The 14,996-nt window shown below is 35.0% G+C and overlaps 1 protein-coding gene across 3 annotated transcripts in view; it reads right to left on the bottom strand.

Moving 5' to 3' along the window:
* The window catches only part of ST18 (ST18, C2H2C-type zinc finger), a 169,355-nt gene that overhangs the window by 53,370 nt on the left and 100,989 nt on the right, over nucleotides 1-14,996 (bottom strand). For all 3 annotated transcript variants that reach the window (XM_027673985.1, XM_027673992.1, XM_027674001.1), the window contains 2 exons: nucleotides 14,370-14,424; nucleotides 12,580-12,610 (listed from right to left, as the gene is read on the bottom strand). In XM_027673985.1, coding sequence (XP_027529786.1) covers nucleotides 12,580-12,610; nucleotides 14,370-14,424 — 86 coding nt within the window. The remainder of the gene's footprint in view (nucleotides 1-12,579; nucleotides 12,611-14,369; nucleotides 14,425-14,996) is intronic.

Here is a 14,996-nt window from a genome sequence, read left to right as displayed (position 1 = left end):
CTGCTGCCACCTGCCACCTGCAGATCTGCTCTGGGAAATGTGAGCACAAGCATCTCACCAGGCTGTAACCACCACAGTTTACAGCAGTAAATCAAGAGCTGCATTAACTTGTCCTTATTTGTATCTTTTTCTGTACATGAGTGGCCTCTCATCCAGATTTCCTCTATAGTTTCCATCATTTTGAAAGAAGTGAATACAGGAGATTCAACTTCTAGTAAAAATCATTCCTGACACCTTCCACTCCAGTTACAGGGAGATGATAAAACACAGTTGTCACTTGTTTCCTAGGAAGTTCAAATTGCTCTCCTTACTCCAGGAAGAGATTTTTCAGCTCTTGTTTTTGCTTGTGGCTTTTTAACTGCTGGTTTTGAGCTTTAACTGGAATCTATTAGTTTGCAAAAGCCAGTTTAAAGACCAGTAATATATCAGCAATTCCTCTCCCTTTCTACCTTCTTACAGTGCTTAAAATTAAAAATGAAAATAAAACCAGAAAAAAAAACTTCTCAAGTGGTAGCTTTTTCAAGTACTTACACATGATTTGTTAAGGATTTGATAATGGACAATAGGAATTTAGGTACTATGAAAAGAATATATTTATGCCTCTGTTACATTCATGTCATGCCAATTTCACCTTTGCTTTTAAAAGTTTCTATTTATTTTTTTCTTATGTGCGTTCATACATAGACACACATGTAGGGTATCACAGATTTGTCAACCTGTAGTTTGTCAAATGGTAAACCTATAATTTAGCTTTTCTATTACTCATCTCTTAAATTCAATGTCTAATAGTTTTGTTGCTATTTATCAATGGCCTGCTTGTTGTCATGGAACACTGATTCAGCTGTCAAGGTTATTTGGTAATCTGAGGCTCATAAAACGGGAGAAGCTCTTTTTGTTATGAGCCCAAAGCCAATACATGTTTTGTGTTTTTTTTCCCAGTCTAACTGTACTTAAATTTCATGAATAACAAATCATTTTTTATACTATCTACAATGAGAAAATTTTTTATAATTATTTCTTTCAGTCAATGATTCAGTTACCAAAACCAGTCTTGTGTCAGTTATCAGAGTGTGAGTCAATAAGTTAAAATCTAAGACACTTAGAACCAGATGCATATGCAGAAAAAATACCCATGATAAAACTTTTGTATGTATTTCATACCTAAATCCTTCTTTGGGGGGAATTTACTGGGTCTTTCTCTTTCCTTTATTTCTTCTCAGATCATATCTTGTAGACACTGGTTGTATGCAGGCAGTACTATGCATTGGCTCTCTCAACAAAGCAGTCTCAGAAATAAGAGAGAGGTTTTAAGCAGTCTCAACTGCACACAGATTTTCTTTAAAAATTATCTTTTTTTTTTTTTTTTTTGGTAATTGGTTCATTTAAGTGATATGCCTGTCAAGCCTTCAACCCAACCTTTAACCACTTTGTGGTGGTTAAAATCCAGCAAGGATTTGTTGCAGTCAATCTGCTGGCAAGACCTCCAGACCTCTGGGGATTTTTTCTTTATTCATAGCAGTCTGCAGGTTGGTAAAGCATGATAACAGAGCAAAGAATTGCCACAGTGGGTAAAACCAGGGGCACATTCAGCCTGAAAACTGGTGTTTACTAACGCTTGCAATAGATGCCATGTAAAATAATAAAACCCGAACACACTGCAGCTCATGTACACTCCTTAGATTTAAGAGAGAAAATGAATGCCTTTGAATATCAAGTCACTTATATTTATTGTCTAATGCTATTTGAGAATCCCACTCCTCGTGTGATTTCATGCAAGAACAATTAGTGACACATTTTAGTTGTGAAGAAAATAATTTTAAATTCTTAACCTGAATTACATTTTGACTGCTTGCCTAACTATTGAATTGCAATTAAAGGAGACATCATCTTCTAATGTGCAGAAGCATTTAACTTTACACTAGTAGTTACAAGGAGAAGGTTAGTTTTACTATTCCTTAATCATATTGTGATTAAAGATATTACCAGATGCTTTTCACTTTGATCAGGTTTTTTTCACAAATTTTCAGATGCCCTAGGACACTGTAGAAGTCAAATACTACATTTTCCTTACAGGAGGGAAGAGTTGGCACTTGAAAATTCAGGGACTCTTGTCACTCTAAGATGAACCAGTAACTTACAAATGTCTGTCATGGTTGGGCTTTATTCTAAGAATTTTAATATATGATTATATGATACTGAATTTTAATATATGATATATGATACTGAATCAGAGGTACCTAAGAGGAACAGAAATTCTGAACATCACCCCATCTTAGTACTCTTTTATGGCAGTTTGTTCTTCAAGAAACAGATGAGCTAAATTCTGTCTAAATCTCTGACACAATGGCTTCCAAAGGTTTAGGCTATAGCTGTGAAAATGTCTAGTCACCAAACATCACAGAAAAATCTTGAGTTCCTCATAAACTGATGATCAGGGGCATTTACTAACACTGGATACAGAAAGGGGATGATCTGTTCCTAAGATGGATTGTGTGTCAGTTCAAGTTACATTGATGAAGCTATTTACATCAACCATGAATGCCAGAGGTTCAAAAAAGTGAGCTGGAATGTCAGAATCTAAAGAAAGAGTGTTGGTAGTCTCATCACTGCAATTGAAACCCAAATGGATGTTGATAATTACAGTAACTTCGGGTGGACTACAGAGGTTGGGGAGGAAGGTGGAGTGTAACTATGACTATGACTTGTCTTCAGGTTAAGACAATTAGATTTATGTTCCCTTTTCTTAATGAACTCCCATTATTTGTGAAGAGTGTATGTAAATTTTATAGCTCAGTGAAAGTGAGACTGATCGTATTCTCACTCAAGTTGCTCTAAAAGAGATAACAGACAGAACATTGGTATTAACAGTCTCATCATTGTCAGAAATTGAACTCTCCACAGAAAGACTGAAAATTCACAGCATTAGTCAGGTCTGCAAGAACATTTGAGCTGCCAGGGACTAAGATGGTTTTCCAATGTCATGAAATTATTTACTGAATATGAAAGAATTCACAAAATCTAACTGTATACAAAACCAAATCTTAGATTCAGAAAACTAGATAGAAGTGACTTTAAGACACATGAATTAGTCACAGATTTTATATATATATATATATATATGGAGAGAGAAAATAATATTTTCTACAAGGAAGTAAATGGCATCACTTAGGATCATGGATACTAGAATATAAAATTTACAAGGTTTATGTCCTTGAAAAAAATGACAGCTAAACAGTAATCCTGTTTACTCTATTCCATTCTAAAATCCATACAGGGTCTGAATGCAGAACTAAACAAGTTCTCACAAAGCACATAAAGAAAATTACTTGTGTATTAAAGAAAGACTTTTTTGATCAATCCCTTTTTTTTTAAGAAAGATACTCAATGAGATACTTTTCACCAGTGAGAATGGCAGTTCAAGAAAAGGCTGTAATGGCTTCAACCCACTTCTGTACCTTGCAACCCTCAATCTCAGAAGGATCCTTTACAAACTTTCTATCTTGTCTGCAGTACAGATTAATATGTTAAATAATACATTAGGATTTCCACAGCACTGCATTCTGATGTTCCATCCTGCAATGCACTCGCCATTTCCAAACATTTTTCTACTCAGTGGGATATGAAACTATGCTTACATTTACAGATGTTTTACAAGTCCATGAATTTATCCCTGAATAGTAGAACATGCTGGGACAAAAGAAATCACCATTTTACCTACTTAGGAAAAGTAAAAGTAAGATGTGTGAATTGTCAGGTGTGGGAAAATTGCATGTCCAGAAACAACATCTTGCTTTGCAAGTTATAGGTGGCAACACACACTAGCTGAAAAACTTCAAGGAGGACTGCAACTGAGAAAATTGCAATCAAAGGTTGAGCTACAATTCGTTGTCAGTCTGAGTTGAATCAGAAAAAAGTTTTCTTTGTAATTATTTTAAGTAATTATTATAATTATTAAAATATATTCAAAATTATGCAATTGAAAACATATGGCTTTATGTGAAAATATTAATGAAGGACGTTTGTTAACAGAACTCTGATACGAGTTTTTACAAATTAAATTTTGGAGGCTAGTCCTGGAAAGGATCACTGCGTTCTTTTCCCTCACAAGAAGTTAAAAATGTATTTGTCCTGATTACTAATCTGGAGCCAGAGTTATTGACATTAATGATTTTTTCTATGTTATAAAGTAAACCAAGCCACAGTACTTTTATATAATTTATAACATTTAGACTCCATGGCTGAGTGTGCTGTATTTCACTGATTCAGTTTAGGAGGTGAAAAACAGTCTGGAAAAGAACTCCAGTTGAGAATTCCTGAAAAATACATTTGTGAAAGAATTCATCAGGTAAAAACAGTTTCCTTCCATTTTGAAGGATTAAAATGGTAAGAACTTAAAACAATACAAATATGTTGGAAAAAAAATTAATCTTCATTTAGACACGGAGAATTGACTGTAATGAAGGTTGGAACTATCAGGACTTACTTCAAAGATAATTAAAGAAAATCTGATTGATTCTCATTTTTAAACATCAGGCACAAGACAAAAAATTCATGCCCCTTTACAACAAACTCATACATTTGGCTTCCAAGTTGTATCTGTGAAAGGGACAGAGGCTTTTCCTGGGCACTGAAGCAATCATTTCTCCAACTAGGGAAGTTTACTGCCATACACAGGCAATGCTCTGTTTTCTAAAATGCCAGAGTTGTGAGAAGTTCAATCAGTGCTGGACCAAGATGAAAGGGATGCACATGAGGTATAGATGGGAAAAATATAAAAGGAAATTCATATTTATGAACACTAATATAGAGCAAAATAAGATTAGTAACTTGGGGATATTAAATTCTCTTCTATATTCAAAAATGAAAGGTTTATCAAGGAAAAAAGGAACAGAACTGGACAGATAACAATGTGGAGAAAATATGATAACATACCTGAAAACTGACTGGAGCATGATATTAAAAGATATATTTTATTTGAAAAAGACATATAAGAAAGGATCTGTCATAGCCTTGTTTGTGAACGAGGATTTATTAGACCCCATAAGAAGAGACTGGAGAGAAATGGTAATGGTGTTGAATCATTATGTACGGAGCTTGGAGGTGTTTCAGACACTAAACTAAATGTTATAGACCACATGACCAAAAAGAACAACTGGACTGTGAAATGATTGAACAAATGCAAAGAAGCGCGTAAAGAGAGCAGAGCAATGGTAAGTCAGGAATAACATAGGAAAAGGCGTGCAGTTATGGTGAAATATACCATACCTCAAGCTCATGCCTCTGTGATGCCTGAGGGTCCAGGACAGAAATTTCAGGCTGCAATAGGGTCATGAAATGGCTTTTTTTTTTTAAGCATACTTCTATTATTTTCTTAAAAAACTCTAGGTTACTATTTTTAACAGGATTCTCCCCAAAGGAAAGGCAACTGAGAGGAGGACAGCAGAGATTCAACTTCTCTGGTTTTCTTGTTTTCAGTTTACAAACTTGTAGGATCATAAGGATATCCAGATCATATAAAAAATAACGCATATAAAGCCTCAAATTGAAATACTATGTCAATGAAGAGGATGACTTCTTCCCAGTGTCATTATATAGCTCATAAATTAAGAACTCTACATGGTTAAAGTTGTACAGTTGGACCCTTTTCTATCAGGTAAGTTATTTTTAACAAGAGTCAGTTTGGAGGAAACTTACCTTTTATTGTGTGAAGCTCAAGAAGTTCTTAAACTCACTAATATGAATGAATGCTTAAGATCTGGGCCAAATCCAGCCTCCCTAGCCTCTTTTTCATTTCCTCACTCAATCTGTCCAGGTTCAGTAGGTCAATAAATTCCAGTGGGACCCAAGCCAAGAATTTGGCTTAGAATGGATTAAGTTTCTAGGCAAATCTACAGATCATCCACACAACCTTTGCATCCAGAAAGCCTTGCACATGAGTGGTCAGCCTGCTAACACCAGTAACTGCTTAAATAAAAAGCATATTGGTAACTACAGTCTGGTTAAAGAAGACATAAAGAAGATAAGCTTTGTGGGGCTTTTTTGACAACAGACAATAGGACTGTAAACAGTCCATTGTCAGGAGGCAGTACCTCCCTTTAATGTAGCAGGGGGTCCCATGGCTACATTCTTTTCCTTTCTTTGCTATCTCCAGGCTGTACACAGTCTGTTTCAGCTTGTTTTTGCTTGGCTGAATCTACCCTTAACATCAGTCAGATGCAGCAATTCAGCCAGCCATAATATTTAACTCATGATTGATATATATGAGGCAGAAGTTACTGGTTGGCGTTTCCATCTCTATATGGCTTGCGGTCATCTACAGAGAAAAGGTCTGCCATAAGAGGAAACAAACATTTGGGGCTATAATATTCTGATGCATTCTGTCCGGCAGCAGAAGGCATGAGGGCATATGCAACTCTAAATTTCTGTGTAGGGTTGGGAGGATAATATTTACTGAGTGCTGATAAACACAGAAGTTGTGATAGGGGAGACTAGACTCCTGTGATATATTAAATAACATAAAAATTTTAGTTCAAGGTAGTTCTAGGTTGCAACAAGCTCTCAGGTAGAAACAAATTGAAAATAAATATCTGTTAGTCTGGCATCCACAATAGATGTGGATTTGACATATAGTATAAAACTCTTACAGAAAAACATATATTGAAACTAAATAATAATAATATTTTTTAATATTAAATGGAGTCTTTAAGTAGAAAAAATATAAAACCACAATCAAATATAATAGCAAAGAGAAAAGAGACACTGAAACCGCTGGTGGTTGCTAGAAATGAACATCAAAAGAGGCCTACAATATGCTAGAAATATATCTAATGCACTAGTTGAACAGAGGTATAAAACTCACCTATTAAGCAAATGCACATAGAGTGTCAACTAAAGCTAAACTAAAATGGAAATCTGTACATGAAACACAACCTTTAAATGTTCTAAATAAATCCAGGAAGAAAAGGTAGAGGTCATAGTACATAGATCAAAAGGTCTGTACATGTACAGGAAATAAGCAAATTATGCATCATAATTAACAACTCCAACCTCAGTTGTCTCAGAAGGATTATGAGATACAGTTCTTATTTCAAACATCTTAGTGGTTATTCAGAACAGTTCACTAAATACTTAAGTCAAATAATACTGTGACTTGTTCTACTTTATAACATAGAAAAATACCCTGTCAACCTCAGGGTAACCTGCAAAATGTTAAAAGTCATCCAAAATATGTGTTATCGTTTCTTGAAACAGTGTGGAGGTTCTTGTTACCTTACATTCAAAGAAAGGCATAGTGATTGTTCGGTGTTTGTTTATGCTTGAATGTTCAATGTTTTTTATTGAACATCAACTACAAAATCATTTTTCCTTAGCAAAAAACTTAGATTTTAGCAGATTCTTTGAGGAAAGTAATAATGACTAGCACACCAGAAAAAGTTTCTCAGAAACTTAACAGCATTGTCAGAAAAGAATAGTAAATGAACAAGATTTAAGAAAGTGTGATTCATGACAATATGACAGACTTGCTTATACCAGAAATCATGGAGTAAGAGGCATGGGTTAATATTTTCAAAGCCCCATAACCATTTCCATTTCCACAATGGCTAGAGAAGGGAGGAAGTTCTTTTTCCAAGCTAAAGAGCAAGCAGTAGATACTCTTAACTCACCCTGTTAACAGACCTTGAGAATAGGTACTCTTAAGATTAATGCCCATTGTTTAATTGAAGATCAGTTTTCAATAGAAACAGCATGATACAGATCTTTGATTCAGGTGAAATGCCTAATCTAATGTGCCATGGAGAAGTATTTAAATGCCAAAGTGGCACAACTCTGCCCCAGCTAGTTACCATCATGGGGAACACCAGGGAGGGGAGATGGGAGTGTATACTGTCAACACTAAATCTTCAACTGTAAAAAAAAAACAAACTTTTTGTGAAGCTCAGACACGTCTGGCAGTAGCTATAAATATTGACCATCTTCATTTAACATTTACTACTAAGTCTATTTGAGTTCAGAGACACAATTTGTTTCAGGAAACCACATTAAGAACTGCGAGGGTCCCACATTCTCTGCCAGTGGGAGACAGATGAGACAACAGAAAATGCAAGAGTCCACCTCAGTTTCTATTCCAAATGTGCTTATTCAGGATTATGATGAATGTGCTTTACCACAGCAGTTTCCAGAAAATCAGTCCAACTCCTGACTGGAGTTAGACCAACTCCAGTGGAAACAGAAGCCAAGACCAAAGGACAAACCTGACAGTTTTTCCAGGTGCAGGCTAGGAACAGCTCCTTCAATCTCTCTCTCTCTTCTAGGCAGTTCTATGAAGAGTACTATGAAGGTGATAGCTACACAAATCAACCATAATCTCAGCTCTTACTGAGGAATATCTTTGAGTCTTTTTGTGTGATTTTGTTTCATCTGCCCACTTCTTCTGTCATCTAAGTATCACTTTCACCTCCTTCTCCAGTCGTCTGCCATGCTACTGTTTTCTTTTCATACAAGTACTTAAAAATCTGCTTGCTTTATGAAGCTCAGAAAAAGAGTTAACAATGAATCATTCCTTTCTAAATGCAGCTAAGTATGGACATTCTTTCATGCCATGAACTTTTCCTGAGTGGCCAAATTATCTTCTATCTACCAAACTCTGTACCTCCATTTCACTACTGTCTGAAACAGAGTTCAGATATAATTGCATCCATATAATTTACTAGTTCTCAAAGAAAAACAGCAAGATATTCAACACTGTAGAGTAAGGAATAACCACTTCACTTAGAAAAATGCTTTTTAGTGGGCTGTCATACTTGTATACTGTCACTTATATTGACATATCTCTTAAAACATTACAGATAAAGTTAAGGAATACATTTTAGTAACACAGACCTTCTGAAATGCTTCAGTACCTTTGCTTGCAGAGTTGCTTTGCTGGTTTCTCACCTTCCTAATCAATAGACAACAAGGAAAGAGTGAAGTATCCAGTTACTCCTTCTAACAAGGAGACATCCAGACAGCTCTGCTCTATTACTTCTCTCTCTGCTAAAGCAGATACTCATAACTCTATACACTCACACCGAACAGTTCTTTTCTGAATGTCTAAAATCTCTCACAACACCTGGAACAAGAATTCTAGATAAAAAAAGTAACTGTCCTTACTTTTGAAGAAGTGATGAAACACTGCAGAGAGTAAGGGGATGTGTAACTATTCCCACTAAAGAGCAGGGCTACTCTCCACAACTTGAAACACCAGTACCTTGTGGAGTCTTCATTAATCATTAGTGACAGAAGCCAGAAACACTTGTTTTCACCTGTATCTAACTCAGAAACGATACTCTTTCTATTCAGATACGGACTTAGCCAAACCGATCTATGCTTTTGCAATGCTGTGCTTGGATCAATCCAGTTTGCTCTTCCTTGGTCTGACCCAGATGCCACTTCATAACCTACAGATGGTTCATTGTACTGTATCCCATCTGTTAAATAAAACACAGTAATGAGAATACATCACTCCAATATTCTTCACTTTCCTTTGGTTTCCATTCTAATCCTGAACACAGCTGAAGGTCCTGGTCCTTTCAGTGGTCCATGACAAAATCATCTAAGAGAAGACCTCTTCATTCTGCTTCTTGCAGAAGATGGATACAATGGAGCTTCTATGCCCAAAAGGTGTCAGCTTCAAACTTGTATGTATGGGACAGAGATCTCCTGGCTCCAGCACTCGCTTCTACCACATATTGTTGTTTGCTATGTTTAGCTTGTGATAAAAAGGCTCATCTTTGCTTAAGGTAGTTTAACTACCAATGAAATCACCACAGCACTACTTTCCTAAATAAAAAATAGAACCATGTTCTTAATAAGTAAATAACTAAGACTTCAAGAAGAAAGAGTTCTGTTTTGAAGGACGTTTAGCATATTATGCTTCAACATTGCAGGGTATGCAGTAGATACAGTAAAATAACCCTAATAATTCTGAACTAATAACACAGCAGTATTAGCAGTATTCATGTATGAAAAAATTATTTATATAATATTGAAAGCTGGGATTCCTTAAGACATATAATTAGATGAAATCAGTGCAACTATGACACATAAATATTTGTGTATAAGTGGTCAGTATCTGGAAGAAAAGTACTGTCCTCCTCCTTGCACTGCAGTGCAAGAAAATTGTTAGTTATTTTATTAAGCAGAAAAAACAAACAAACAAAGAACAAACAAACCCAAACCCCAAAACCCAGATTGCCCCTTAAGGTAATGTTTTTCTAAAAATATACTTTTTATGCAGAAAGGTGGTCCCATTTCTCAGGAGAAGATGGATGATAACAACAACATTAGCCAGTTTTCTTGGTGAAATCTTGGCTTTCTTGAAACCAAGAGACTTTTTTGGCATTTAATTCTATTAAGCAAGATTTCAATGCCTGAAATTTAGAAGAGAGAAATTTTCATGCATTACTGAATTTAATCAGTGATTGAAACTCTTTGTTTTGCTTTTTATTTCATTCTCTACTTTTGTGAAACATAAGTTACAGAATAAGAAAAGGCTGACAAATGCTCTAGAACCAATCAATGTTATGAAATTAATAATAATACAATATGAGCATGTAAGCTTATGTAGTGCCTTTCATGTAGAAGTATCCCAAGGCACTTCGTAACAGAAACTCAATAAGGAGTGCAAAAGTGCTTTGTCAGATAGGATAAGCCAGGGGAAAAGGGGAAATTAATTAAGCATGGATTTAAATTTCTCAGCCAACACAGCATTTAGAACCTTGGTTAGAAAACACAGTGGTTTCAATATCTGTATCCAGGGAACATAACAGACTATTTCAATCTTTAATTCTTGAGGAATGTTCAATGGTTTTTCCATGCTAGTATGGATATGACTAATAGGAATGCAGTCCATCGGCTATATTTCCAAAAGGGAGCCCCTGCCTCTCTCCCTCTACTTTTTCATAGACAAATAGATTCATAAAAGTTGATCACCTGACTGGTATGCCAGTAAAATCCCTTGACTGCAGAGATATCCCATGAGGAATTTAGTACTGTAGAAACTAGAAATATCAAGTTAAGGACTGGACAACACCTTTATATGCTGTTTAGTTCACTATTTTAAACCAATATATGTTTCCTTATGGAGGTAGTCCACATCTCTGACAGAGTGATCTCTTACACAGTAATTGCTAAGACAGCATGTGTTTCACAGGGAAAAACAAAGTTGCTTGGGAAAAGCTGTAGCAATTGATAATACATAAATTACAGCTTCCCTGATGTTGCAGAAACTTGTACATCCTCTATTTTTCAAACATTTTTCTCTTAGGAACACATGGACCATCTTCATTTTTGGATGACTGCCTCTTCGGATTAATACATCCTTCTGGTGTATAAATTAGGGATGCAGAGAGGAAAAAGGAGAAGCACTAAATCTCAGGAAACTGAAGCCATACAGAAAAATGAGATTCAGAGTAGAGCTGAATGAGTGACTCATCATGAATAATTTATCCAAAAAGTTAGCTTACACTTCTGTTCATGGAATATCTATAAGAAGCTTATAATTTCCTCAGTTTTATTATAAAACAAAACCTTAAAATATTGTGTGTCTTCACTGCAAAATAACTTCCTGTAAATATTTCATGTCCTATCTTAAGAGGTAGTGGCATTTTGGTTGATCAAATAAATCACATGATGATGAACCCACAAGCACATATTTTGGATGCGTGCTGTGATTAAACAAAGCAGCTCAGTGGCATGTGATGAAAAGTGAGTATAGGGAAAATAAGTTAATTTAAAAAAAAAAACTCTAGAGAGCTTTCTGCAAAAATGTTTTCAGTATTTATATTGCAGCTGTAGTGTAATTTTGATTAATAACTAGGAATTTGCAGCTACCTCTAAATACTTTCTTTCTTGGAGATTTGTTACTGAATAATCTGTCAGTCTTTCCTGAGTTTTTTCTAAATTCTAGGATCAGTTGTTAGGAGTTGAGGCACACATTGGTAGATTAAGGTAGTAATGTTGAAATTTTATTAGAATATTTGTGATCTGAAATATCCATGTGTAGTTTACGGTTTGGAATGGACTACAATACATTATGCAAATTTGCAAATCTGCTACTTCCAAACACTATGAAACCTCAACAAATACTTCAGGAAGAATGAGCCATTAATGCATGTAGAATTTACAGTAGTTTACAGATCATTTTTTTAAAAGCCATCTGGCAAAATATGTTAGCATCTCTTAGAATATTCAGATATTGAGATACTATAATAAAGGTAAAAGAAGATTAAAGATCTGAAGATTGACCAGAAACTCTTTTGTTGTATCCCTGATACAGGCTGAAGGTAAAGACAGCATACCTGAATTCTTCCCGATTCCAGTTACTTTTGATTATGCTTGTATAATTATATCTAACATTTTGCTTTAATTTTTGGTATATCTAAAAAGTGTATCTGCATCAAGTACCCTTTTTCAGATTTGTGCTAAATCTTTACATAATACATAATTTGCTGCATTCTTTATTTTATAGCAATACCAGTGGTATGAATGTATCAATATAATCAGAAAATAAAACTGAAAAAAATAAACATGAGTTCTTACCTGAGCTCTTGAGCTATAGAGTCCACTTGAACTGTTAATAAAAGCAGGAAAGAATTAATTAGTTTACACTTCCAGTCTTGTGCTTTCTGCAACCTTGCACCTGCCTGTCTGTAATGACAGAGGAGTGGCTATCAAAACACAGGTGGTTATTTCATGCTAACCACAGGGTTGTAGCTACTAGTGACAAATGTTAACTGAACATATAATTCTCACAGTTATTTTAGAATGCATAAAACCTGGAGTATGGTGTTCAGTGGAACAATAAGGAAAATAATAATAAAAAAAATAAAAGTAAAAGAAGAGACCCTTTTACTGAACATAGAAAGACAAATCTCTGCTTTTTCAGAATATAAATTCAATTTTGGAATGCTGAAGGCTGGTGTTTACAAATACCTACCCACACAATGATATACAGCATATTGACAAGGCCAACAGGTGTTTTTAAGAACTACTCATATTGCAGAGGCAACTTCTCTTGTTTCTATTTCTGGAAAAATATTCTTATATATTAATTGCTATACATGTATGTACATGAGTGTAAAATACATAGAGAGAAAATCCATGAGTTTTAAAATTGTGTTATTAGCTTTTTGAGTGAAAGGGTATGAAACCCTTAATAAATACAATCAATGTTTGTTAAGCCAGCCAAACTATTTTAACTCACAATCCTGACCAACTGAGAAGACACACTAAAGCTGAGGTGTGAATAACTTCCCTATTCAGTGGCTTGCCAAGTCCTCGGGTTTAGTGCTTTTGAAATATATGTGAATTTTATATTAATTTTGGAGAATATTACAGAAGTTTTGATATGACAATGATCATGTTTTTTAGAAAGCTTTTTCTCTATTTATCCTCTTGTCTGAAGTCAGTCTGTGGTATTCAGCCTTCTTTCTCTGTCTCTTCTTAAGTGAAGTCTAGCACTTTTAATGTTTTTGATCATTTGAAAATAGTGAAGCAAACTAGACTTTAATTTTTCATTCTGACTATAACTTAAAGGCACAATATTAAAAATCCAGAACTACTGAGTTGTGAAAATGAATTGAAGTAGTCTGTTTTGCACAATGCTGAGAGCAGAGAATTCTCATTAAAATCAGAGTGAAGGATAAGTACTTTGCACCTCTGAAAATAGTCATAAGCAAAACTTTTCACAGGGCAGCCAAAAATTAGACATTTATTTTTAAGTATATCCATTTTTCACTTGTTATCAAGAGTCACAAAAAGTGGTATGAATTAAAATAAAAAGTTATTTTACTGGAAGGACTGTACTGATAGTCAATCATGTTTTCCAGATGTAGAGATCATTAAGGGCCTGTTTATCTGTCAGTACTGCATTTCCATCTGTTCCTTACAAAAAGAGAGGAATTTCTGGGAAACAACACTATGCCATAACTTTGCAAATGAAACATGAGCACCAGTGCTTAAAAAAAAAAGCACAAAGTTCTCCTCTGCAACATACACCTGCACCTTTTTATTAAAGTAAATACACTTCTGGACCATTTATGTAGCTGATTTACAGATAATTAATGGTAATAGACAGAAAAACATTCAGGTGGCTGAGACAAAGTTTTGGTACATTATTTTGGAATGATCCATTCAAAATTGTCTAGGTCTATGGAGAATCTTTATTTTACATGCCTCTTAATGCCACTAGTCTGTGTCCTGCCTTGATTAAAAAAGCAACCTTAAGGAAGCTACACACTCTCTTACTGCACATTAGGGACTGTGCATGGGAACTATCATATTTCATGGTGTTCTGGGCACAGGGTCGTGGAGCATGCTTGCTAACTCACCCTTGGTTCCTTTTGAGCGTGTGCGCAGCTTTTTATTTTCCCCATCTGCATCCATCTGTAATATTAACACAAGGTCTTTAATTCATACCTTTTGCCATTGAGAAAAAAAAATACTCCAATTTTTTTTTTTTACATTTCCAAAGGCTAGACAGTAATAGAAAAAAGAATAATCATGCCTTATTAATCTTGTCAAAGAGATAAAAAGCCATCTGTGAATATCTAGTAAATACCTAGGAGATACCTTTAATGATACAGATTTGTTTAATAAAGTGATGGTATGAGTGACTCTGTAAGGTTTAATAACAAGGTCTACAGGTGCTAGCTGAAGGCATAAGGTTAAAAAGAGAAATGCTTCATGAGTGCTGCTTTCAGCATCCTCCTCCCAGAAAGCAACAGTGCCTACAGGAACTCTACATTTTTGTTGTAATTGAGGCATAGCTATATAGCTGTGTTGGAACCTGCATTTCTGACAACTTCATCCTTAAAATGTGAAAGCTTCTTGCTTGACAGTGCATAATTACACATGTACAGCTTTGAAATACCTCACCACTTAATCAACTACTTCTTTAAGTTTCGCTTAGAGACAGTGAGTTATGGATTTATATGAGTTTTTTGTGAGAATGTAGT

This window comes from Neopelma chrysocephalum, unplaced genomic scaffold, assembly GCF_003984885.1.
Source record: "Neopelma chrysocephalum unplaced genomic scaffold, ASM398488v2 Primary Assembly neopelma1_22, whole genome shotgun sequence".
NCBI classification, from domain to species: domain Eukaryota; kingdom Metazoa; phylum Chordata; class Aves; order Passeriformes; family Pipridae; genus Neopelma; species Neopelma chrysocephalum.
The sequence above is the reverse complement of the archived record's forward strand: the minus strand, read 5'-3'. Positions and strand labels throughout refer to the sequence as shown.